At 50.3% G+C, this 26785-nt stretch overlaps 1 protein-coding gene across 2 annotated transcripts; it reads left to right on the top strand.

The window, feature by feature from the left end:
* On the top strand, positions 1-26394 carry MIGA2 (mitoguardin 2). Of its 2 annotated transcripts, none has more exons than XM_037797540.1 (16): positions 1-93; positions 2635-2871; positions 3706-3916; positions 5654-5766; positions 6739-6856; positions 7237-7373; positions 11660-11774; positions 13104-13204; positions 13846-13961; positions 16637-16709; positions 16944-17030; positions 21497-21595; positions 21990-22124; positions 22928-22981; positions 23811-23927; positions 24291-26394. In XM_037797540.1, the coding sequence occupies exons 2-16, from the start codon at positions 2776-2778 to the stop codon at positions 24495-24497; spliced, it is 1779 nt and encodes a 592-aa protein (XP_037653468.1). In that variant the 5' UTR covers positions 1-93; positions 2635-2775; the 3' UTR covers positions 24498-26394. The 2 variants fall into 2 exon arrangements, with proteins under 2 accessions (XP_037653468.1, XP_037653467.1); XM_037797539.1 differs by having other exon boundaries at positions 11657-11774.
* The last annotated feature ends 391 nt before the right edge of the window (positions 26395-26785 follow it).

Here is a 26785-nt window from a genome sequence, read left to right as displayed (position 1 = left end):
CCGGCGGGAGGCCACGCCTTCCGGTGGCCGCGAGGTTGGTTGTGCAGCCGCCGGGGAAGGAGACGCTGCCCTTCCGCGGCGATGGGCTCTTGGGTGAGTGTCGACCCTGGTTCTGCCTTCCGGGCTGGCGGGTGGCGGGACAGGGCCCGGGGACTGCAGCGGACGAGGACCAGACCTGCGCAGGGGCCTAGGCGGGGGCGCAGGACACATGTCTGGGCGCAGGCGTACCTGGAAGGTTCCTGGGTTAGAATGAGCAGGTACCTGGGATGAGGGCGGCGCGCGCGAGGGTGCCCTAGTTGGAGGGCGGGGATGAGAAGGTACCTGGGTCAGTGAGGAGATGCCCAGACCTGGAACGTTGAGAGGGTTGGAACAGGGACGCAGGCACCCATCCCTGACCTGGGAAACAAATACCTGGGATGGAAGGTGGGGGTGTCCCGGCCGTGTGCGGTGTCAGAGGGTGCCTGGATGACTCTCAGTGAAATTTCGGGGGTCTGGGCAAGAGAGGAGGCCTGACCGGGACTGCGCAAGATGTCCGGATGGCATGAGCAGGTTTTGAAGACAGGGTTATTGCTGGCGTCTGGGATTGGGGGCGCCCAATGTTCTGCGGGAGGGACTGGCGAGGTGCTCAAGATGGAACGAACAGGAAACCGGGCAGAGGGGTTGGCTCAAGAGAGTGTAAGGGCTGGGGACATTGCTGGGGTGTAGGTGGATTGAGGACGCGCTCAGGCCAGAGTCACTCTTGTGATCCAGGGCAGGGGAGGAGGTGCCTGGGATGAGGACATTGTAAGTGCCATGGTGGGGGTGGAATGAAGTGGTGCCGGCCAAGGTTCTGTGGCAGGAGAGGTGGGGCCAGGTGAGGCCAGGCTCTGCACAGCGTTGAAGGTGTTCACATGGTGGGGGACAGTGCCTTGGGCTTGTCATGGAGAGGAGGCTTCGCCCCCTAGGCCTCCTGTTGTGCCAGGGGAAAGGGCAGGGATAGGATCGATCTATCCCCGGACTGAAGCAGGCTTGGGGGACCGGTGTTGTTACCTTGCACCTGCCATTCTGCCCAGTGGGGGCATCAGAGGCTGCTCTTGACTCTCCTGCAGACAAATGCCTGGTCTCAGTCCCACATCCCAGCCCTGGAGCATGTGCTCAGGCTCATCTTTGTAGCTCCCTGAAGTCCCTCAAACGTGGCTCAGTTTTCCGAAGGGCAGGGGAAACACGCCTGCAACCTTGGAATCCTATAGAGCTGGGGTTACACCCCAGCTTAGCTATTTAACTCAGTGACCTCAGTCAGGATGATTTCCTCTCGGAACCTCAGATTCCTCATTATTGAGACAAACAGTGGTTATTGTGTGGCTTCTGTGGGTGACTGTTAAAAGCCCTTGTGGACAACCTGTTCCAAGCCTGGCTTGTAGTAAGTGCTTGAGAAATAGTAGCTGTTGACCCTCTGGTGTTCTGCCCTCTGTGGGGTGGGGGTGGCTTCCAATATTAACTTGGGCCCTGACCATAGAGGTCACCTAGCTCAACCCACAGCTTCCTGGCAGAATGTCACCTACCCTTGACAACATGGCAGTTTCCTCCACCCTAGAACGTTACCCACCCCCCACCCCCTCTCCAGCCCTAGAGCTAGACTGATAGAATCTTCCTTCCTACTCACTGGGGATGAGCCATTGCTTGTGCTGGTCCAGTGACTTTGGCTGACATCTGAGGGAGACAGGGTCTGGCCTCGTCTGTCTGTTCTTTCCACTTGAGGTCCCAGGAGACTTTGAAGGCATCGCTGAGCTGGGGGAGGTGGTTGGGGGGGCACTCTGCAGGGTCTTGGGGACTGGGGTGTATGTGATCAAGCCACCTATTTCCTGGCCTTGGGATGGGGGCGATGGGGTGCCCTGGAGGTCTCAGAAGTCCTGAAGGGGAAGTGCCCTTGTAGTGTATGGTTCTGCTGGGACTTGCTCTTTCCTGCTTCGTGTCAAGTTTAGCAAAAGGGTTGGGATAAGCACAGAGTCTGGAGTCTAATAGACCTTGGTTCAAATCCCGACTACACCACATTCCAGCTCTGTGACCTTGGGCTCCCTAATTACCCTCTCTGAGTCTCAATTTTCTCATTGGAAAAAGAGGGAAAAGTAGATAACATCTGTTTAACAGATTTGTAGTGATCCAGTGAAATAATATATCTAAAGAACTCAGCACAAAATATAACATAATGTGTGGTAGCCATTATTGTTTGGGGTAAATACCCTGCTGTATTTATAATACTTTCCATAGGACGTGAAACATTCTTGAATTTGTGGGAGGTGAAAACTATGTTATGATTCTCAGTCTGGGCCTGACACTTTAGGAGCATGAGATTTTGTTTAACTAAAGGGCCAAGTGTTTAAAAAGATTGATAAAGTGTAGCATAAAGCCCCAAGTTTGAAAATGACTTATCATCTCTCAATCCTGAGTTCTCTTTTGGGCCAGCATCCCAGAGGCAGTGCTTCTTCTTCCCAGGGCTCTTGGTGCCTTCCTGCTTGTGGGTTGGGGCCTGATTCCAGCCTGACATTCCACTTGCAGGCTCCCCTCCTGCCTAATCCCCCAGGGCACTCTTGTGTTTATTTATGTGTCTCCATGTGTGCATGTCCTTGTGTCTGACTTGGCCATCTGTCCCCCTAGCTCTGTGGAAGGCCCCTGTGGTCTGTACATCCTTGTCCTTCTGGGGCGTGGACAGTGCTCAGAACCCAGCCAACAGCTAGTTGAAGACGTCCTCCCTGGAAGCCATTGTCTGTGGCACTTTCCTGGAGTGCTGGCTCTGCCATGGAGTTCCGGAGGGCTGAGGGCATGTCTGTGATCCAGGCCCTGGCCATGACGGTGGCCGAAATCCCTGTGTTCCTTTACACGACATTTGGGCAGGTAAGGATTGGGGTGGGTTGTGGTCCTGCACTTCACCTTTCTGGTCCACAGAACACTGAGTCACTCAGCCCGAGGATCCTCAGCATCCGGAATTGCTAGGCCTTTGTTGTTGCTGCCCCAGTCGTCTGGTGTCTCCCCTTTGAGCAGGATGAGAAGGACTCGGTTAGGAGTCTCAATTTCCGTCTTTAAAGGGATGCTAATGCCTTTCCTGCCAGCCTCACATGTTTGTAGCTCACCAGGCTTCTCCGTACTTCCTAAGACTCTGCTCTGTGCAAGGCATTAGGGAAAGAGGAATATGGGGTGCAGCCCCACCTGAGGGGCTCCCAGTCCAGCAGGCAGAGGGCGAGGGTAGAGCAGTGGGAAGTGTACGAATTAAGTGGTAGAGTGGAGTGAATGTCATCATCTCTGCAAAATCACCTTGGGCACATGTCTTAACCTGTGTGAGCCTCAGTTTCCTCATCCGGAAAAGGGGGAGAGTCGAACGGGTAACGCAGGTAGAGTCCTAGCACGGTGTCTGGGACACTCAGTCACTGCTGCTGTTACAGTCATGACTAATGGTGTTAGGGATGGCTGTTGACCCCCAGACATGAGCCCCTTGGCATTGTCATTTTGCTGTCTCTGGTCCTCCCTGTTTTTACCACTGTGATCTTCATTTCAGAGAGGCTAATGAGGCTCCCTTTCTAGAGTCAGCTGCCTCTCATTCATTCACTTGGCCATCAGCGTACCCTGAGCACATCATATGTTCTCTGCACCTTAGGTGCGCTCGAGGGCAGCTCTGCTTGTGTTGGTGCTTTCCTAGGCAATGTAACCGTTCACCACCCTCTTTTTCTGTAGTCTGTGTTCTCGCAGCTACGATTGACACCGGGCCTGCGGAAGGTCCTCTTTGCCACGGCCCTGGGCACTGTGGCCTTGGCACTGGCTGCTCACCAGCTGAAGAGGCGACGGCGAAGGAAGAAGCAGATCGGCCCCGAGATGAGAGGCGAGCAGCTGGGCACAGTGCCCCTCCCCATCCTCATGGCCAGGAAGGTCCCATCGGTGAAGAAAGGTAGGTGTGAGGTACTGGGGAAGGACCTGACCTGGGTTCGAGCCCTGGTGGGATCTTGGACATGCAGTGGCCTCACCTGAGAAGTGGGGGTGACAGTGGAACCTCCCTCCCTGGGTCGGTCTTCCTTGCGAGGATTTTCTGGGTGATGTGGTTGGATGCACGTGCCCAGTAATGGGGGTTCTGGTGGTTGCTCTCATTATGCGAGGACCCCTTTGGGGGCACCTGGCCCAGGTCCAGGGCTCCGGAGCAGGCGGGGCTGTAATATAGGTGCTGGGCTGCTGGCAGGTATTCCCTCCACCACCACTCCTTTTTTAAAAAAATTAAGGCTTAATTTACATATATTAAGATTAATCTTTTTTGGTATACAGTTCTGCGAGTTTTGAAAAACACGCATAGTTGTACAGTCACCATCACGGTCACGAACTGTGCCATCACCCGTGTCCCTTTGTAGTCAGCCTCTCTCCTCTACCCCCAGCCCCTGTTGGCCACTGAGTTTGTCTGCTGGTGTGGTTTCTAAAAACTCATGGGCTTTGTTAATCGTGTGATCCAGAAACCCAGTGTTTGTCACGTCTGAATGTCTTATAGATCCCTTTCCAAAGCAGGGAGTTTTCATCAACTCTTGTCTTGGGTGAAACCTGTTTTAAAAAGGAAAAGTCTCATGAATTTTAATTGTGAACCATTATTGCAAAAGGAAGTTTTATCTTTATAATTGGAAAAATAAGTTTTTAGGTTAGATTAGAAGTACAAACAAGATCCTGAGAAATGCTCACAAAGCTGATTGGGTTTCCTTTTTTGTACTGGGAGACCTGAGCTATGTCTGCTGAACCTCTAGCTCATGTACACTGTACCACCACCAGCGTCACTGGTTTCACCTTATTTTCCCTTCCCTACTTTCTCACTTACTTTATTTAATTAGTATAACAAAAGTGTTATTATTTTTTCCTTTATTACAGAAGTTGTGGGTTTACAGAACAATCATGCATAAAATACAGGATTCCCATACACTGCTCTACCACCAACACCTTGCATTGGTGTGGAACGTTTGTTACAGTTGATGAAAGCACATTTTTATAATTGTGCTATTAATTGAAGTCCATGGTTTAACTTAGGGCTCACTGTGTAGTGTAGACCCATGGATTTTTTTAAGTTTTATTTTTATTCTGTTATCATATATACAATCTAACATTTTCCCTTCCAGTCATATTCAGATACATATTTCAGTGCTGTTAATTGCTTTTACAATGTTGTGCTACCACCACCACCATCCGTTTCCAAAACCACCATTCCAAATAGGAACCCTGTACCTTTTAAGCCTTAACTTCCCATTCCCTGTTATTTTAAATCACTTCCCATTCTCCTGTAGTTAATCTTTTGTGTTCAAAAATCTTTTGTGTATTGTTGAAAGTTGTTGCCTTAAATCCCTTTTGGAATGAAGAGGATTCTAAGTCAGTCACACAGTCAACAACACAGAGGGGCTGAATAAGGAGGCTGGAAGTAGCCAGAGCTCATTCGTGGGCTTATCCTCTGCCCAGGCCCTGTGCTGGGTGACAGGGATGTGGCAGTGAGCAGGCCAGCAGCAGGGGCCCAGCATTCTTATGCTAAGGGCATGTAATTGGGGTGTCCTCATCTTACCCTGACTTGGATGAGGAGGGAGAGGGGTGGTCCGGGAATGGGAATGGCATGTGCAAGGGCTAAGTGGGAAGCCTGCTGTGATCCCTGCCCTCCTATTCCTCACAGGCTACTCCAGCAGGAGGGTACAGAGCCCCAGTAGCAAGAGCAATGACACTCTCAGCGGCATTTCCTCCATCGAGCCCAGCAAGCACTCAGGCTCCTCCCACAGCTTGGCCTCGGTGAGAACTGGGGTGTGGGGTGCCAGGCCGAGCAAGGGCGGCCAGGGTGCCTCTTGGCCTTGGGGTTCGGTCCTGGAGACCCAGTAGACATTAGTCTCTGCCCTCAGGAAGCTTATCCACTAGAAGGGAGAGGAGAGGAGAGGTTTCATTCAGTCAGTCATTCACATAGGCTTTCAAGGATTATTATTGATCACTTGCTGTGTGCCAGGCACTGGTGACAGAAGGACGGATAAGGTGCAGAAGAAAAGTTTATGGTCTCTTGAGGAAGATAACTTAACTATGAAAGTTCATTTATTCATTCATTCATGCATCAGACAGTGAGCAAGCTCCTGCTTTATGCCAGGGACTCTGCCAGGCACTAGGGATATGGAGATAAATAAGACAAAGAGAAGTTTTCTCTTGGGGCATGGCTTTTAATTCACTCATTCCTCCAGTTATAATTCATTCAGCAAGTACCTATCCCCAGCTCTGAGCCAAGCACTGCCCTAGGTACACGGGGGTGAGCAAGAGATGGTTCTTGTCCTTGAGGAGCCTGCTGCCTGGTAGGGAAAGTGGCCACTCGTGTTGGAGAGGCACATGGTGATAGCCGTGGCCCTTGTGCCCCACCCAACTCCAGCCTGAAGTGGGTGCTCTGTCTTTCTTGTCTGACTGGTAGAGGAGCCCAGAGCACCAATCAGGAGCTGGGCTCAGGTCGGGTTTCATGGGAGGCTGCTGTTTCTGGGCTAGGTGTTGGCTGCAGTATTGCCTCCACTTTGGCAGTTTCTTCAGGCATCATCAGGTCTGTGGAGACTGGAACTCCTCAGGTCATGCTGAGGGCTTGGATACTAGGGCTCGGGCTAGGTTCAGGGCTGGTATTTGGAGAGGGCATGTGGTGTAAGGTCAGGCAGCAGGGGAGGGCTCACATGGGCCCTGCAGAGGGTCTGGGAAGGCCTCACTCCTTGCCCTTGAGCCCTTGTGCTGCTTGGCACCCAGATGGTGGTGGTGAACTCATCCAGCCCCACAGCCGCCTGCTCGGGACCATGGGATGCCAGAGGGATGGAGGAGTCTGTGACTGCCAGCAATGGCAATGCTGAGAGTCTCTACATGCAAGGTACAGGCCTAGAGGTTGGCTTGCGGGCTTTCCTGGGGCTGGGTGGGTGGGAGGAATGACCCCTCCCAGGTGCCCAGGCCGGGTTCAGGACACTTCTCCAGTGCTGCTTTGGTCCCCCTTCCCCAACACCCCGGTCAGTGGTTTCCAGCTATTTCTGAATGGGAAACAGTCCCCAGGAGCAGATCTGGTCTGAACAAAGGCCAATGAACTGACAAACCCTGAGGAGTGGTCAGGACCCAGCCCACACCAGCCTACCAGGTTCTTGTCCCCTGGGGCCCTCCAGCCATCTCGCTGTTCCGAGCCCCCTCTTAGGAGACTGTGTGGGACTGTGCTGTTCTCTGTTGGGGTCCTGGGTCTCCCTTCTCTTCCCACCTCTTCAGGCATGGAACTGTTCGAGGAGGCTCTGCAGAAGTGGGAGCAGGCGCTGAGCGTGGGGCAGAGGGGGGACAGCAGCAGCACCCCCACACTGGGGGACGGCCTCCGGAATCCAGAGGCTGTCCCAGAAGCGCTGTCTGAGGTAGACATTCTTCCCCTGCATCCCCACCTACCTCCCCCTGGCCATGGCAGAAGGTTGACAGCATGGAGGAGGGGGCAGCCGGACCTTGCGAGGCACACCAGCAGCCCTGCCTTTTACCAGCTGTGTGACTCGGCAAGTCACTCGAGTTGGGACTTGTGACTTACGGCTCTTGGGACTGTGGCTTTCCCCTTTACAAGGATGTTGCCCAAATTAAATAGGAAGGTGATGCCCTTCTCCCACCTCCCCTACAACCCCCACCCCACCCCCGCCAGTGCTGGAGGGGCGTGGGCACGAGGTGGTGTGCCCAAAGCCAGGAGCCAGGGCCGTCACTTGGGGAGCTAGAACTTTGGTGGGGGATATGCAGCAGGGGATGCCCCCACCATGGAGGTGGGTGGGGCACAGCCTAAGGCAGAATGAGGAGGGGAGAATTTCTCTGTGTGCTCCCCCTCTTCCTGGGTCGTCATTCTTTTACCTGTACCTCCTGTGGGCTGGCAGCCAGTTAGGCCTGTTAGCAGGGGACATGCCTGGCCCAGCTGGTAACAGGTTGAAAATGTACATGCTCTATACTCCACTGGGGGCATTCACTCACAGACTTGTCATACAGGTAGTTTGGCTGTAGGTGTGGGGACATTGTCTGGGGAAAACACCCAGGGTACAGAGTGGAGGAACCCACATGCTACAAACTTCAGCACACTGTGGTTGCAGCTGCCCCAAGTTGTGCCTTTTGGTGGGCAGATGAGGGCACCTGCAGGGAAGTGTTAGGGCACGTGTGTGTGTGTGTGTGTGTGTGTGTGTGTGTGTGTGAAGGGTGATGGCTTTATTTGCAAAATCATCTGTATTGCTAATACTACATCTTAAAATAATAGATCTTTCATAGTTTTCTGTTGTGAAAGCAATTAAACATTAAGCTTTCCTCGTAGAATAGTGAAAATACAGAAATGGAAAAAAGAAAAAAGCTCAGGCTGGGATCAGAGATATCTTGCTCCTGTGGCCTAGGGTAAAAGCCCTCAACTCGCTGAGGGTGGGGCTCCTGCTGAAAACCCTGGTTCTGACCGTGTGGACCCACCTCCTGAGCAGGTGCTCACTGCAAGAGCCTCATTCTCTGTACTGTTGTTACCTGTCACCCTTCATCCAGGCAATCATGTGTATCCTTCCAGGCATTTTTCTGTTCTCTACTTGTTTAAACAGTTTTATTGAAATATAATTCACAACCATAAAATTCACCCATTTAAAGTGTACAGTGACTTTTAATATAGTTACAGAGCTGGGCTTCCATCATCACAAGCAATTTTAGGACATTTTCATCATGTCCTTTAGCGTCATCACCCATTCCCTCCTGCTCCCCAGCCTCAGGTAACATGACTCTACTTTCTGTCTCTCTGGATTTGCATATTCTGGGTGTTTCATACAAATGTAATCATACAATATGTGTCCTTTTGTGACTGGCTTCTTTCACTTAGCTTCATGTTTTCAAGGTTCATCCAGGTTGTAGTATGTATCACTACTTATTTCTTTATATTGCGGAATAATACCCTATGGTATTGGTATAACAGTTTATTTACGCGTTCACCGGTTGATGGACATTTGCATTGTTTTCATTTTTTTGGCTATTACGAAATTATGCTGTTGTGAACATACATTTTTAATTCTCTCGGGTATATACCAAGGAGTGGATTACTTGGTCATGTGGTAAGTTTATGTTTAACTTTTTGAGGACCTGCTAGATTGTCCATAGCTGTTGCACCGTTTTACATTCCCATGAGTGTGTCTGAGAGTTCTAATTTGTCCATATGCTCACCAGCATTTGTTGTTATTATTTTTGATTATAGCCATCCTACCAGGTGAGAAGTGGTATCTTGTAGTTTTAATTTGCATTTCCCTGATGGCTGATGATGTTGAGCATCTTTTCAAATGCTTATTGGCCATTTGTATATCTTCTTTGGAGAAGTATCTATTTGGAATTTTTGCTCATTTTTTGATTTGGCTATTTGTTTTTTTTTTTATTATTGAGTTGTAAGAGTTATTATGTTCTGGATGTAAGCCCCTTATCAGATACATGATTTGCAAATATTTTCTCCTATTTGATGACTCGTCGTCACTTTCTTGGTGATGTTCTTTGAAGCACAAAAGTTAAATTTCGAGGAAATCAAATTTTTTTATTTTTCTGATAGTTGTGCTTTTGTTGTCACATCTAAGAAACCATTTCCTAACCCAAGGTCATGAAGATTTATGTTTTCATTTAATGTAGACTTAGAGTTTTGTAGTTTTATCTCTTACTTTTAGGTCCATGATCTATTTTGAGTTAATGTTTGTATGTGGTGTGAAGTAGAGGCTATACTGTTTTTTTAACCAATAAAACCAAAGTCTTGCTGTATCTAGTACATATAGATTCATTACCTGAATTTTTTTTTCTATTAAGCAACATCATGAACATCTTTCCACTTCCTTTTTTTAAATCGGAATTTTTATTGAGATAATTATAGAGTCATATGCAAGTTGTGGAAAATAATATAGAGAGATCCCTTGTACTCTTTACCCAGTTCCCTCAGTACCAGTACCCAGTACCCCGATTTCCCCCTCTTGTGAAAGTGTAGTACAATAACACAGTCAAGTTATTGATATTGATACAGTCCACCAATCTTTTTCATATTTCCCCAGTTTTCCTTATACTCACGTGTGTGTGTATTCATGTCACTTTTTTTTAACAAGTCAGTTACAAAAATAATAAAAAGTCCGTAAAGAGAGTTCCAACCTACTCCTGTAGCCCCAGATACCCAGATTCAGCAATTTTAACAATTTGCCACTTTTGCCATATCATTTTATCTATCCATCTATAAGTCCATTTTTGGAACACATGAGTGTAAGTTACCTATAACATGCTGCCATGTCCATTTCCAAAGAACAAAGATCTTCATTTATGTAAACCACCTTAAGTTCAGTTATCAAGTTCAAGGAATTTAACATTGATACAAAGCTTATAGCCTATATTCCAGTTTTTTCATGTGTCCAATATTGTTCTATTGAGCCTTTTCTCCTCCCATGCTAGATCCCATCCAGGATCATATATTGCTTTAGTTGTCATTCTCTCTTTACTGCTCTTTTTTTTTTTTTGTCTGTAGGAACATATGTACAATATAGGTTTTTTCCCATCTCATCCACTCCCAAGCATACCATTCAGTGGTATTAATCACATTCACGTTATGGCATCCTCACCACCTTCCATTACTAAAACTTGCCCATCTTCCCAAACCAAAACTCTACACCCATTATTTATTAACTCCTATTCCCCTTGCCCCCTGCTCCTGGCAACTTGTATTCTAATTTCTGTCTATGAACTTCCATATTCTCTGATATTTGTAGTTACCATGGGCTTACACTTAACATCCTAAATCTATAACAATCTTGTTTGCTTTGCTATCAACTTAACTTCAGTAATATTCACAAACTATGTTCCTATACCCCTGTATTCCCCCATCTTTATGTGGTTTTTGTCACAAATTACATTTTTATACATTATGAGTTCAAAAACCACTGATTTATTGTTACATTTTATCTATTTGTCTTTTCGATTCTATAAGAAGTAAAAAGTGGACTTACAAACCAAAAACATAGTAGTACTGGCATTTTTATTTGCCCATGTTTTTGCCCTTGCTGGAGAGCTTTATTTCTTCATGCACTGCAATCTTTTGTCTATTGTTCTTTCCTTTCAACCTGCAGAACTCTCTTTAACATCTCTTGTAAGGCCAGTCTAGTGGTGACGGAGTCCCTTAGCTTTTATTTATCTGGGAATGTCTTCATCTCTCCCTCATTTTTGAAAGACAGTTTTGCTGGATATAGGATTCTTGGCTGGCAATTTTTTGCTTTCAGCACTTTAAATATGTCATCTCACTGTCATCTTGCCTCCATGGTTTCCAAATAATCTCATTAAGGCTCCCTTGTATATGACATGTTCCTTCTCTCTTGGGGCTTTCAGGAGTCTTTCTTTCTCTTTGGCACATGACAGTCTGATTACAATATGCTGCAGCGTAGGTCTATTTTGATTTACCATGTTTGTAGTTCACTGAGTGTCTTAGATGTGTATATTTGTGTCTTTCATTAATTTGGGAAGTGTTCAGGCATTATTTCTTTGAATATTCTCTCTGCGTCTTTCCTTCTTTCTTCTCCTGGGACTCCCCAGTGCGTGTGTGTACTGGTGCGCTTGATGGCATCCTGTAGTTTCCTCAGGCTCTGTTTACTTTTCTTCACTTTCTCTTCTGGGTTGACGGCCATTGTTGTTACAAAAGCAGGAGTCACAGCGAAAGGAGTTTGCAGAGAAGCTGGAGTCCCTGCTGCACCGTGCGTACCACCTGCAGGAGGAGTTTGGTTCTACCTTCCCATCGGACAGCATGCTGCTGGACCTTGGTGAGCTGGGCCCAGGCACAGGCTCAGGCCTGTGGGGGGAGGTGGGAGAACCAGGGTGTGACTCAGTGGGTCAGACAAATCAGAATCCTCAGAGCCCTTGGACGTCATCTACTCCAGTGCTTTGTTGCATGGATGGGGGAACTGAGGCCCAATGAGGCCCAGAGGCTTGCCCTGTCACGTGGCAGGGAGGAGCAGAGTCTGGATGAAGCCCTGGGAGTCCCTGGCCTATGCTTCTGCCCCGTCTCCTTGGGAGCAGGCCTCAGGGCTTGTGTGTTAATATCTCCCATGTCGGGTGTTTCAGGGCCTTTGGTTTGAGCTCTGTCCTGCTGACCTGCTGGTTTCTGAGCAGACTGGGTGTGCAGAGGGGATGGCGCACATGGAGATGAGCCCAAAGCAGGCCACAGAGCCAAGTAAGAGGTCCCATTGTTGATCCCATTGAAGTAAAATGGTGTGGCATCGTGGAGAGTGAATGAAGTCATTCAGCCACACGATCACCAGTCTCCTAGTGCCCACTGTGTGCCAGACCCTGTGCAGTGACAGTGACCCCCAGGGCCCTTCCTTGGGGGCTCTGATCTATCTGGGAGATTATTAGCCTCCTGCCTTTTGGCCTCCCTGGCTCACTGGTGGAGACATGGACCCAGAGAGGGAGCCGGTTGGCTGCACACATTCTTCCTTGGTTTCTGCTCATGTGGCTTCAACATGGCTTTGCCTCAGGAAATCCTGCTTCCTCTGACCTCCCCTTATGACAGAGAGGCTCTTCCTTGGGCTGGTAGGGAACTCAGGGTGGCCCACTGTGGACCTTTGGCCTTTGCTTATTTGTTCAACAATGTATCTGAGTACCTGCGAGAATCATACCCCCTTATCCCCTGAGCAGGAGGGCATGGGGACGCTGAGGGAGCGGCCCATTGACTCCTTTGAAACTTTTGGTATCGTATCTAAGTTGCAGCTTGTCAGGGGGAAGCAACTTGGGTGAGGCCATCTCCCCACAGAGCTCAGAGGTCCCCAGGACCCAGGGGCCGATGGTGTGAACATGAACCAGCCCCTGCACCAGGAGGGAGCTTTGTCCCCATTTGCTCACCTGTGAAGAGGGGGTCATCGTGTGCCCACCCCAAGGGTATTGTGAGAGTTGAAGGAGATAATTTTTTGGAGGTGATGTGCCCAGCGTCTTCACAAAGTGCTCGATAAATAGGAGCCTTGTGGCATCAGCATCAACACCTCAGACAGACCTTCTGCCGAACCGGGTGTTGGTAGCCTTTGTGTGTGTGGTTTCCTGCAGAGCTCTGTGCAGGGAAAGCTCAGCTGAGCCCTTCCATTCCTGTGTTCTTCCAGAGAGGACCCTCATGCTGCCCCTGACAGAGAGTTCTCTGCATCTACGGGCAGACGATGAAGACAGCCTGACCTCAGAGGAATCCTTCTTTTCTGCCACCGAGGTGATGTGGGGCAGGGGTCGGGTGCAGAAAGTGGGGGTGGTCCCACCTCAAGTCTACCCCAGCCTGGGATGGGGTGCAGGCTGAGGCTCCTGTGGAGGTCAGCAGGACAAGCACTGGGTCATGGGAAAGTGAAAGCATTTCCTCCTATGGGAACAGCATTTGGCAGTCACCAAGTGCTGCTCTCCAGGGACTGAGCAGTTTCCTGGGAAGAGAAGGCCTGAGAAGCCAGGGTTCTTAGGTACTGAGGATGAGAGCAGAGGTCCCCTGCTTGCAACTGCTCTAGCCCGCACTGACTTCCTTCCCTGACTGCACGCCCCATCGTTTGGCATTAGTCTCCTGCCACAGCCATGTGTGATGGGCATGGCTGTCCTCGGCCAGGGACAGGGAGTGTGGGTGCATGTCCGGTAGATGGTCCCTTCAGGAAGTGGCCCTGGAGAAGGGGATGCTGAGGGCCAGGAAGAGGCAATGACCTTCAGGTTACTCAGACTCGAACCTGGGTCTCCTGCCTCTTCGGCCGGTGTTCCTTCTAATAGATCCTCTGAGCAGTTGGCACTACAGAGGGAAAGCACCCTGGGGTGTGCGCTGCTTTGCAAGGGTTTGACTGCCCCTCCCTCCTCTTCCTCTGCACTCTCCTGTCCCAGCTCTTTGAGTCCCTGCAGGTCAGAGATTACCTGATCCCACTCTCCAGGCCTGCCGCCGCCTATGAGGAGGCCCTGCAGCTGGTGAAGGAAGGGAGAGTGCCCTGCCGGACCCTCAGGTGAGTGTGTAGAAGGAAAGCGGGAGCAGGAGGCAGGTGGCAGGTGGGCAGGTTGAGCCCTGCTCTCCTTGGATGAGGACTAGAAGCCCGTGGGGCTTGGTGAGGACTCTGTTTAGCCAGGTTGGCAATAGCTCCTGCCTTCCAAATTCAGGTGGCCCTAGTGTGGTCCTGCATATCAGGACAGGCAGGGTTGGTGTCCACAATTACAGTAGCAGGCTAATATTAATTAATAACTTATCAACTGTTAGTGCTTGTTGTAAGTTCTCAAAGTGGTGCGGTCCCAGAAACACAGTGAGCGTTGCCCCAAACCTGGTGTCCTTAGCATAGGTTGTCCCAGCCTCTGGGGACTGGGAACCCTGGGTCCTCTCCCAGTTGTGCCACCTCGAGCCTGGGGACTTGGGCAAGTCACCCACTGCTCTTAGTCTCAGTTTTCTCATCTGTAGTTACAGTTAGGTCTCTTATCCATCTTCAGTGAATTTTTCTATATGATATGAAATAGAGGTCAAGAATCATTTTTTCCATACGGATAACCATTATTCCAGTACTGTTAGTTGAAAAGATTCTCCTTTCCCTGTCAATTTGTATCAATGTCTGCATCAAAAATTAAGTGACAGATGTTCAGTGAATTGTAGCTACCAACAAAATAGAGCCATGAAACAGGATGAGAGCTTTATCAATAAAAAGAAACAAATCTAGGAACATGGCAGGGGATTACTCAGCACACTGTTTAGGAGAGCAAGTACTATTGTATAATTTCTCTCTCCTTAAGAAAGAATCATTGCCATCTTTTAAACAAATATATGGTATAGCTAGTTGAAATAATTTTAATCAAATGTAAAATTTTAAACATTCTTAATAAATTAAAAACCAACCTAAAAAAAATTAAATGACTATATCCGGACACTACTCTGATCCATTGCTCTGTCTGTCACTGAGCCAATTCCACAAGTTTTGATAACTATACTTTATAGAAAGTCGTGAAATATGGTCCTTCAAGGTCCTTTGCATTTCCATGTAAATTTTAGAGGCAGCTTGTACATTTGCACAAATAACACACACGCAACAAATCCTGCTGGCAGCTTCTTAACAATATTGAGTCTTCTAATTCATGAAGACAGTCTCTCACTCCATAGACGTCCTCTTCAATTTCTTCCAACTTTGTTTTATAATTTTCAATGTAGAGGTCTTGCACATCTCTTTTTATATTTATTCCTAGGTTTTTGATGTTATTGTAAATAGTTTTTTTTTAATTTTCACTTTATAGTTGTTCACTGGAACATTTGTAAATGTGAATCTTTTATTGTTTTTTTTCCCTCCTTATCACAAAAGTAATACCTACACTTTGAAAAAAAGTCAACATTTTCCAAATATTTAGAAAACAATATTTCCTCATAATCCCAGTCCCAAAGACATCCAGTGTTAAGAACTGTCTATTTTTCCAGATTTAAAATAGGAATTCTGTTTTTGCACAATTGAAATTATGCTGCACACACCACGCACTGCTCTGCAACATTCCCTTTTCACTTCACCCCCAGAAGTCTGTCCATGCCTCATCTCACAGCACCGTTCCTCTCAGCCACATGTTGCGCCACTGTGGAGGGACCGTGGTGTAACTGGCCCCTGGGGGTGGAAATTCTGATTTCTTCATTTCTTGTCATTACAAACATCATTATTCATATATCTTTGCTCAGGTTTTTGTAAGATTTCTAGAAGTGAGATTCCTGAGTCAGATTTATATTTACAATTTATAATTAAAATTAGGAATTTTAATAAATAGACATGGCCAGCTTGGCCCCAATAAAGGCAGTCCTTACGTACACTCCTGCAGCCCGTCCTCATGCCCTTGTCCACACTGCTGCCTTTGTTGATATGACAGGTAGACAGTAACTGGAGGTTTGGAGGTTTGCCCCCCTCACTGGTGGCATGTGGGGGTATTCTGGCTTGGTGGAGGGGAGGGCAGAGGGCACAAGCTGGACAGATCCCTTGGAGGTGTTCTGCTGCCTCCAGGGTGGGCAAGTGTTCAAAAGAAAGCCTTCAGGTAACTTGTTAAATTATCCTGTTGTAACGAGTCAACCTTTGTTCAGGTTGAACCAAGCAAGCTCTGTTCTGGTTGCCTCTGTTAACAAACCTTTAGTTAATTCACCCAGCCTCAACAGGCTTGTGACCAAGTACAGATTTGTTTGGCAAAAACTGTCTGCCCCAGGCAGAAACTCAGAACTTGGCTTTTCAGTCATGGCTCCCAGAGTTAAGATGTATGTTTCATTGTTCACTGACTGAAAATGACTAGAAGCCCTGGTTGAAGTCTTGGTGTTTTTAGACAGAGGGGAGCCAGGCCAGGGTACCCTCCTGCCACTCCTGGTGGCCTGGCCCAGAGTGGGGAGCAGCTCCCTGCCTTGGTGTTCTGCCATCAGGGAGCAGTTTGACCATTTTGGTCCTTTGCCAGTGGGAGTTTGGGGCCAGTATGGCCTGAAGGAGGCCAAGGTCAATGACCAGACCTGCCCTCTGCACCCAGTTTCAGTGAGGTTGACACATTCTCAGAGAGTGTCCAGACAGCCTTCTCCTTTGACTTGGGGACCCCAGGCCTCCCACCTCCCCACCTAGGGCTCCACCCTGTACCCATGGAGGCTCGCTAGGTAGGGAGCGGGTGATGTGAAGCTGTTTGTTCTTCCCCTCAGGACAGAGCTGTTGGGCTGCTATAGTGACCAGGACTTTCTGGCCAAGCTGCATTGTGTCCGGCAGGCCTTTGAGGTAGGTGTGGGCCCAGGGCAGGGTGTACCTTGCGGTGGACAGAGCCAGAGGTGAGGGGCATTCAGGCTTAGCCATGTCCACATGACTTCGCCTGGCTCCTGCAGGGCCAGCCCCCACACCCGGCCCCTCTGTGGTAGATGGGGTCCCATGCCCAGCCCATCACACTGCCCTTTCCATAGGCTTTGGGGAGCTGCCGTGCCCAGCAGCTCACTCCCCTGCCTCCTCCTTCTTTAGGGCCTTCTGGAAGACAGGAGTAACCAGCTTTTCTTTGGGGAGGTTGGCCGGCAGATGGTGGTGGGCCTGATGACCAAGGCTGAGAAGGTATGGGGGAGGGCTTTTTTTTTTCCCAGCTTATTTTTCCCTTTAACTTTCCCTTTTTAAAATTTTATTTAGTTCTGTTAAAACACACACACACACACAAAAAAAAACCAGTGTACAAACAAGCAGCTCACCATGGTGGTTAAGAACATGGTTCTGGGGAAGCACGTCCTATAGAAATATAATGTAAGCCCATATTTAATTTTAAATTTTCTGGTGGCCATGTTTAAAAAAAATTAAAATAAGCAGGTGAAATTAATTTTAATATATTTTATTTAACCCAGTAGATCCCAAATATTATCATTCCAACGTGTAATCTAATATTTTAAAAAATATAAGCAATAGTTTACATTCTTTTTTGGGTATTAAGTCTTTGCAATCTGGTAACATGTCCTACCCTTGGAGCACATCTCACTTCCCACTGATCACGTTTCAAGTGCTCTGTAGCTGTGTGCAGCTGGTGGCTCCCATGTTGAACAGCATGGCTCTCCAGTCCAATTTGTCCCAATTTCAATCCTGGGGACAATAATAATTGCACCTATGTTGTAAGCATTCTGAGAATTCAATGAGATAAACTACTTGGTAATTAATAGCTGCTGTTGGTTGTACTTATGTAAGACCTATTTGTTCATACAGTCGTACAGCAGTTAGAATTGCTCTTACACAGATGGGTTTGGAGCCATGTAAATCTAGGTTTAATCTGACCATCACATATTCCCTCTGTGACTTTGCCTTATAAATTCACCTCTCTGAGCCACAGTTTCTGCACTGAAGAAAGGATATTGTGATACTACTCACCTCACTCGTTGTGAAGAATAAATTAAATAATGCTTGGAGCATGTTTAGCACAGGACCTGGCCCGTAGTAAGTTCTCAGTAAAGGTGAGCTTATATTAACAGTGATGATATGCAAAATGTAAAGGTGTCTCCCATGGACCAAGCCAAGCTTTGGTCATCAAACCTTTATACAGATAATACATGTGTACATATGTGTCTGTGTGTGCCTTTATGGAGTTCATTCCCAGCAAAATGGCCTGTGTGTGGTAGGGAGTGAGTTTGAATCTTTAAACGTGTCTGCTGCCGTCCATTTTATTGGGCTCTTCATGGAGTCCCTCTCTCCCCACCATGACCACCACGTTGAAAACAACAGGTCCCAGGGTTTAGATGCAAAGCAGGTGTCCAGACCCCCGTTCCTGGAGCCCCAGGCCTGGGACAGTGTCAGTGCCGAGCTTTGCAAGGAGCCCTGCTTGCTCCTGAGTGAAGCCGCATGGGTCAGAGCCTCCAATGGGTGGGTGGTGGAGGAGGTGTTGGGGAGACCACAGATCACTGAGGTGTGGTCCCAGTTCTAAGGAGCTCTGAGTCTGCTGGGGGCTGGGCAGGGCCCAGTTTTAGGCAGGGAGCCCTAGAGAAGGGTCTGAGGTGGCCTGGCTTCCCAGGGGAGATGGCACCATTGAAGGCCTCAAAGGATGACAGAAATTGTAGTAGAGATAGCAGGGAGAGGAACTGGATTCAGGAGATGGAGGGGGAGGGAACAGGCTATTTCCTCTGGACTTTTCTGCAGCTTTATTTTCTTGTGTTACAGTAAGTGTCTCATCCATCTTTCCAAGTGAGTACACGTGGCTCTTTTTAATGATTGCTTAGTGTTCCATCATGGGGGCTGGCTGTGGTTTTCCCAGTTCCCCTATAGATGGAGATTTGGGATGTTTTTGATTTTTCACTATTACAGACACCACTGCTATAGTCATTATCAGATAGTTCTCTTTAGGTACATTAAGGTTTTTCTGTGGGGCAAAGCCCCTAGATATGGAAATGCAGGGTCCTGGGAACAAACATTTAGAAGGCTAATAGATTGTGCCAGTTTGCCCTCCAAATTATGTCCGCACCTATGTTCTTGCCAGCAGTTTAAGAGTGTTTCTTTCTTCGTATCTTGGCCAATATCAGGGATTAGTAATTTTTTTAAACTGTTTTATTTTATCTGTTGTTTTATGTTTCTTTGTTGGTGAAGGTGCATAATTTTTCATGTTTATTGGCCTTTTGTGTTTCATCTCTTTGAAGAGTTTGAGCAAAGCCTTTGACCATGCCCCAGCCCTCTGAAGCCATTCTCCCCGCATGCTGGCATAGTGGGTCTGAAACAGGCATCTGACCTCATCATCCATCTGCTTAAAGCCCTCCCATGCACCCATTGCCTTCGGTGTAAAGACCAAGCTTTGTGAGGTGCCTGCTGCTTTGTGGACTTTGCTGTGTCCAGACTGAAGGGCTCAGGGCTTCTAGTGCACTCCAGACTCTCTCAGATCTGGGCCTTTCTTTTTAAGACAATTTTCTTATAAAATACACATATAAGAGAGTGTGAAAATCAATCTAAAGGGTAAAGATGAACCTTTTCATCTGTGTCCCTAGCACACAGATGAAGAGGTGGAACATATACCAGTATCTGGAAGTGCCACCCCCACTCCCCCCATGCCCTGACCAGTGATACTTCTACCCTTCCTGGGTGGCCTGTTTTCTGAGTTTCTGCTGGCCATTTCCTTTCCCAGGAAGTCTCTCCTGAAGCCCCAGAGCCTCCTGGGCTCACCCTGGCATGGCCACACCATCCTTCGTCTTGCTCATAGGTTACCTTATCCCTCTCCCCATTCCTTGGTAGGCTCCATGAGGCCAAAGACCACAGCCATCCTGTGTGCCCAGCACAGAACCATGAACATTTGTTGGGTAATTATTCTCCTAGCAGCTGCCATTTACTCTGCAGCTATGTTCTGTAGCTCATTTGGTCCTCATGACAATCCCCACATGGCATATGAGGAAACTGAGCTTGGAGAGGTAAAGGGGCTTGCCCCAGGTCACTGAGCAAATGAAAGGTGGAGCTGAGATTTGAACCCAGGTCGGCCCGACCCCAGTCCATACCCATAGTCTATTCTCTGTGAGCCTGCCCAGCATGAAGGAAGGAAGAAGGGCAAGCAGGGCTAAGATGGGCACAAGAAGCTTAACAAACAGATGCTGCTCTCTTTGGCTGCTCCTAGAGGGCCCGGAGGCATGGCTCTCCTCTCTCTGACCTCCTCCCGAATGCAGGACATAGGCTTCATTTTATTATGAAATAGAAGAGGCTCGAATGGCTGGGAAGCAGTTCCTGAGCACCAGAGCCTGAGCTGGGCCCTGGGACTAGGCAGTGACCAGTGTGGCCTCACCTGGTCTTTCCAGGGAGGTGCAGCTGGGACTGGGTACTGGTCCTGAGGAAGCACCTAGGCTCTGGAGTTACAGAATCAGGCCACTTTTCCACTGTGTGTCCATGGGCCAGACATGAAACCGCTCCAAGCCCTAGTCCCCCTGAGTGTGAAATGGGTGTTGCCCTGGGGTGTTGTGAGGTGACGGCAGGCATGCTCACCTGGGCATCAGAAGTGCTCAGTAGGGCTGACGCTTACAATTATCTTCATTGTCATCATTTTATAGAGGAGGAAGCTAAGGCTCAGAGCGGATAAGGGATGGACCATGCTCATCCCAGCAAATTCTTTTGAAAACTTAATGAAAAGAGTTTTTTTCCTTAAATGATTATAAAAACAATACCTGCTCATTTTAGGAAAAATTGTCCCCAGTCCTGCCCCATTCACATTGTAATGAACACCCCTCCACCATCTCTTCTGCCCATGGTTCTGTAGAATTGACATCAGTCTACCTGTACTGTTCAGCATGAGCTCCACCCTCCTTTGGCTGTGGGACCTTGTGCACAACCCTGATTTCCTGAAGCCTCAGTTTCTCTATCTGTAAAATGGAGATAATAATGGAGCCTACCTCCTAGGACCATAAGAATTAAATGAATTAATCCATCCTTAGAACAGATCCTGCCACATATTGTCTTTCCATGTCCTTAAATATAGATCTACATCTGCAAGTTGTGTCTTAAGCCCCAGCTAAACCTCAGGTCCCAGAGAATGAGAACACAGCATATGCTTATATTCTTAGTACTTGGCAACAACCACCTATGCACTATTCATTGATGGCTTTGGTGCCAGGCACTGGGCTGATTGTGTTACTTGCATGAGTTCATCAAATCCCCCAGAATAGCCTTATAGTATGGGGCTGTGGCTTCTCATTTCCCCAGTGAGGCCCAAGGTCAGTGAGATTTGACTCTGTGACTGCCTGCTCTATACCTCATGTTCTCACCCTTCCCTCCAAAGTGAGATCATGTTTGTGCACATTTCCCAAAAGGCAAGTAGGTACTTAGTAAATGAGCCAGCCAGAGGTGTTGCTGGGCGCCGTGGTGTGGAATTTCCCCCTGACGTGCCCTGGTTCTCTGGAGATGCACATTAGGGTGGGCAGGCGCCTCTTCTCTGCCTTGAGTTCTCTGGCCACTCCCTGGGGATCTGCCCCAGCCCCACCTGGCATTTACCCATCCACAGGCCAGCCTATCCCTTGTAGACCTGTCCAACTGGGTTTGGAGGCCTCTCCTGCAAGCAGAACAGCCTGTGCTTCTCCCCACAGAGTCCCAAGGGCTTCCTGGAGAGCTATGAGGAGATGTTAAGCTATGCCTTGAGGCCCGAGACCTGGACTACCACACGGCTGGAGCTGGAGGGCCGCGGGGTGAGTTGGCCCATACCAGGCCCTGGTGGCCTACAGTCCGTTGCACCTGGAATCCTTGAGTGGGCGGGGGGGGGGTGTGTTTCCTTTTGCTCCATAACTGCTGCAAGCTCCCAGTTCCTACCCTGACCCAGACCCAGGCCCAGGTTGTGGGGGAGACAGTCCCAGCTGGAAGGTGCGTGGGAGTGTGCCCGGCCCCTTATTACACAGCAGAACAGAGACTATGTGTCCCTCTCACACATGTGCTCATACCCAGGTCCCCACACACTCTAGCCCCCTCTGCTCCTGACTCACTTCTGAGCAGGTGCCTTTCCCTTCTGGCCTCAGTCTCCCTGTGTGGGCAGTGGCCCTGCAACCCAGGCACCCCAGCACTCAGTGCACCCCTGCCCTCCTGCAGGTGGTGTGTCTGAGCTTCTTTGACATTGTGCTTGACTTCATCCTCATGGATGCCTTTGAGGACCTGGAGAATCCCCCATCCTCCGTTCTTGCTGTCCTGAGGAACCGCTGGCTGTCTGACAGCTTCAAGGAGACGGTGTGTCACCACCCCCACTTCCAAACACACACACGCACACATACACACACATTGGCAGAGCCCCATGTATTTGTTTGTCTGGTGCCCACTTCCCTCCATTCCTGGCTTTGGGTGCCCAAGACTGGGCTCCCTCCGCAGTCAGGCTGCATTCACCCTGTGGACCAGGCTCCCTACTTCCTTCAGATGGGGAGCTGCCGGGGCCCCACAGGCCAGGCATCCACACCCTGGGAAAGCTTCCTGGGGATTACGTTGCTCTCTCTCCACACCAGTTTAGAACCAACAAGGTGTGCATGTTCTTTCTGTATTTTGGTTTCCTTTGGTTAATTTATTTTTTGGTAGTATTAATTCTATACCATTGCAGTTCATCCTATTAAATCAAGTTAAATAAGGGAAAAACAAAACAAACAAGAATGGAACAGAGCACGAGAAAACACAGCGCAGGGCCACTCAGCAGGGCAGTTAGTGCCTGGGTGGCGTAGGAAGGGGCTTTTACTTGGTGCCAGGCAGTTCACAGGCAGTAACCACTCGCAAAGTGGATTTGCTTTGTCATGGCCTTTTTACAGAAGAAACTGAGGCTCAGAGAAGTTCAGTGGCTAGTCCAGGGACCTGCAGCATAATGGGTTAGAGTTAAGATTCACATTTAGGTGTCTCTGGTCATAAACTGGAGGGAGGGAGGCAGCAGAGCTCAGGGAGCAGTGTCTGTGTCGAGACACCCAGCCCCATCTTTCTGCTTGGGGCAGGGTGGGCAGAGATAAGGTGTCAGTTGCTCTGACACCTAGGCTGTGGGCCCGTCTTTGATTTAGGCCCTGGCCACTGCTTGCTGGTCGGTCCTGAAAGCCAAGAGGAGGCTGCTGATGGTGAGTGATCCTGACAGGCCCCCCAGGGGACCACCACCCTGGGCCCCAGGCAGGTCCTGACCTCCCTTTGCCTGGCACTCAGCCCAGCTGACCCTCATTTGGTGGGTGCTGGTCCCTGGCCTGGGGTGGGGTGTGACGGGCGGAGGAATGAGGCTGGTGCCAGAAGGTTTTGCTGAGCCCCAAGCTGCTGCTGAACCTGTTTGACTACAGTGGCCTCCCCTCTTGTCATTACCACTCCCTTGACCAGAATCTCCCCAAAGGCACATGTGGATCTGATTCATCTCCCCCAGCATAGAGTAGGCCTTCAGGAAACGTCGAAAGAATAAAAACGGAGGAAGGGCTGATCTAGGAGGGAGGAAGGCACATGGAAAGGAATGCAGCTGGCTTGAGCAAGGTGTCTGGATGTGGAGGCAGCATGCCCCAAGGGGCAGCTAGAGCAGTATCTTTTCTGCCAGTTGGGCCGCTGCTATCTGGACTCCCAGGCGGCAACTGGCTGCACTATCTGGGCTGCAACCCGCTGTTCTGCTCTGCCGGCTGAGCTGTGCTGCCCAGATAACTGCCTGCCAGTGCCACATGTGCTGGGCATGTCCTGTGCTGTGCTCACCCACCCCCATGCAGTTCTCACAGCAGCTCTGTGGTTACCCCTGTTCTGCAGAGATGACAACTGAGGCTTTGAAAGCTCGAGTCAACTTGCCAGGGTTATCCAGCAAGGACAAGAATGAGCCGAGTCTGCTCTAAAGCCTAGCTCTTTACATGACCCCAGGGCCCAGCTTCCCTCACCCTCCCCAGGCCCCAGCCTGACCGCTCTCACCTTGCCCACCCACCACAGGTGCCTGACGGCTTCATTTCTCATTTCTACTCCGTATCGGAGCACGTTAGCCCTGTCCTAGCCTTTGGCTTCCTTGGACCCAAGCCCCAGCTCTCTGAAGTCTGTGCTTTCTTCAAGGTAAACTGAGGGAGTGGCTGTGTCTGTTGCTTCCTGCCTGGACCACTGGCACCTGTTCTTTCTCCTCTATCTCTTGTCCTGGCCCCTGGGACAGGAGACCTGAGAGGTGCCAAGAATGGAGTGAAGGCCTGGGCCTGCTCCTAGAAGATGGGGGGACAGAGGGGCCTGGAGAAAGGCTGTGCTGACCCTTCCACTGGGAGCTTGGCCCAGGTGGGTCCAGGCGAAGCACCAGGAGAGAAGGGGCCCAAGGATGGGAGAGACTGGGTTGGGATTCTGGCAGGGGATGGGCTTTAGTTTGTCTGGAGGACATTGGGGTACAGCAGGGGCCTCAGCCCAGGCCCAACACTAGCCCTGTACCCCCAGCACCAGATTGTGCAGTACCTGAGGGACATGTTCGACCTGGACAACATGCGCTACACGTCGGTGCCAGCACTGGCAGATGACATCCTGCAGCTGTCGCGGCGCCGCAGTGAGATCCTGCTCGGCTTCCTGGGGGCAACGGTGGCCAGCAGCATTGGCCGGAATGGGGCGCTGCCCAGGGAGAACGGGCCCCTGGAGGGGCTGCAGTAGTGGTGGGCACAGGCTGGTGGGGAGTGATGGCTGCCTGGGCCTCATCTCACAGGGTGATGGCAGAGAGAAGACTGCCTCCTGTCTGCCTTTGGGTTGGCATCAGAGATGCCCTCATGGGTGTCCATGGCCAGCAGCAGCAGAGCCCAGGCCCCGGGGGTCAAGGGCACTTGCCCCTGACCTTGCCCCCCCTTCATCATCTGAGAATTCCCAAGGGCCAGGGGGGCAAATTTTCCTGGAGAGGGTTGGGGCCTGGAAGCCTGGAATGCAGTTACACCTGCTGATGCTCCTTAGAGGCCCACCCGGCTGCCCTCAGCTGTCACTGAGGGATGCAGAGGCTGGGATCAGTGGCTGGTAGGGCCTGAGGGAGAGGGGGGTAGAGAGAGAACAGAGAGAGAAAGAGACAGAGGAAGGAAGTTGTTTGTTTTTGTGGAGGAGTAGGAATGGCCTGGGTATGGGGCTCTACAGTCTCCGCCACCCGAGGACAAGGTGCCTGGGTCCCAGGTGCCCTAAGCCAGAATGAGCCTGGGGCGGGATGGCCTCAGAACCCAGGCGTCTGGCCGACCTGCCCTGACTGCCCATCTCCCCGCCGTCACCACCCTAGAGTTTGCAGCCCCAGGGAGAGGGAGGGTGGCAGCCACAGAGGGAGGGCTGTGGTACCTTGGTGGGCAGCAGGCCTGGGCTGTCCTGCGGTGGGACAGGACGGGCAGGCCTGCCTTCTCTCTGTGCTCACGTCCAGGCAGGGACTCCGCCCTTGACAAACCCAAGCCCCAGACCAGGACTGTCTGCTCAAACATTCCCTCCCACTGCCAAAGATTGTATCATTTCTGCTCCCACCACCAAAGATGGAAGAGGTGGAGTGGGAGCGCCTGCCCCCCACCCTCCTCCCTCTTGAGCTGGAACTCCCTGGGTGGCACTAGGTTCTGGGCTGGGGGCTCAGACCGGGGGTCGTTCTCAGGCCCCTGCCGCCTGTGTTCTCATTGGCAGTGGCCGCAGGACTGAGTCCTGGGACCGTGGGATTGGGGGTTTTGTTGGAGAATGGACATGACTGGGCCAGTTCCCCCACCCTCATTAGGACAAGACACTTTTGACGGTGGGGAATGCCTGGTGCTGCCTGCAGCTTGATGCACAGATGCTCCCAAAGCCGAAGAGCCCCTTCCAGGTGGCACCGTCCCCCGGTCCCGGAGATGAAGTCCTGTCAGCACTTGTCCCAGCAGTCGTGTCCCCATGCCAGGAGCTTCTGTCAGCCTTGAAGACTCGTGTCTTGTACAGTGTTTCCACCTGAAGTGGGACGGTTTATTTATCGCCTTAATGCTTTATTTTGAGGTTTTTGCTCCTTTCCAGGTTGAGAGACCAGCAAGGGAAATGGACTCTGAGTTTTCCTTACTCTGGAGTTTATGACTGGCGTCTCTGACCATTCAGGGTCCCTCCCGCCTGAATGTAAAAGGGGTCCCAGGCCCGGTGGGTGAGGGAACCTACCCATAGGAGGGTGCACTGGGGAGAGGCGGCGTTTGGTGTGGCCAGTCCTCTCCAAGACCACCCTCCCCGCGCCTTCCCTCCTGCCCCGGGCCGGAGAACTGCAGTGCACTCACGGTGGCTCTAGCTCCACACCCACCTCCGAGGCGGTGCCCAGGAGGGAGCAGCCTCCTGGGCAAAAAAGGAGCCAGGGCTGCCCTCCCTCTCTCCCCACCATTCTTTGCACTTACCCCAGGCTGTGAATGTGCTGGGCCTCAGCCCTGGCCTGCTCTGATTTGCTCCCATATCACAAAGAAATTGCATTTTCATTTTCTTTGTTTACACATCCACACACTGCCTCTGGCACTCGATTTGTCAGAGCTTCCAACTTTTGTACGGTAGAGCGTGTGCACTGACCGCCAATCAATAAAACAGTTTCCTTCCACATTGCTGTGCTGCTGGGTACATGTGTAGTAGTTCACTTCTTGGCCCCAAGCCGGCCCCCGCTCTTTTGGGTGTTGTTGGAGGTTCCAGGGTGACAGAGGTCAGGGACTCTGATCCCACTCAGGGCTGCTTGGCAGCCTGACAGGAGCCCTCTGGCCTTCAGGCAGGGAGAACCCACAGGGCGGGCAGGGGGTGCGTGGATGGAGGTGGCTGCTCTTTAAAGGCACAGATGCGGGGTGGGTGGTGTGGGTGGAATAATGGTTAATTTCATGTCAACTTGGCTTGGTTACCAGTTGTTTGGTAAAACAAGCTCTGGTCTGATTGTTACGATTGTGAGGATATTTCATAGATTTAAAACATTAGTTGATTGCGTCTATGGCTAGTTACAGATT

The sequence above is a fragment of the Choloepus didactylus genome, chromosome 10, assembly GCF_015220235.1.
Source record: "Choloepus didactylus isolate mChoDid1 chromosome 10, mChoDid1.pri, whole genome shotgun sequence".
NCBI lineage: Eukaryota > Metazoa > Chordata > Mammalia > Pilosa > Megalonychidae > Choloepus > Choloepus didactylus.
Note: the sequence above shows the minus strand (reverse complement) of the source record. Positions and strands in the feature narration are given on the sequence as shown.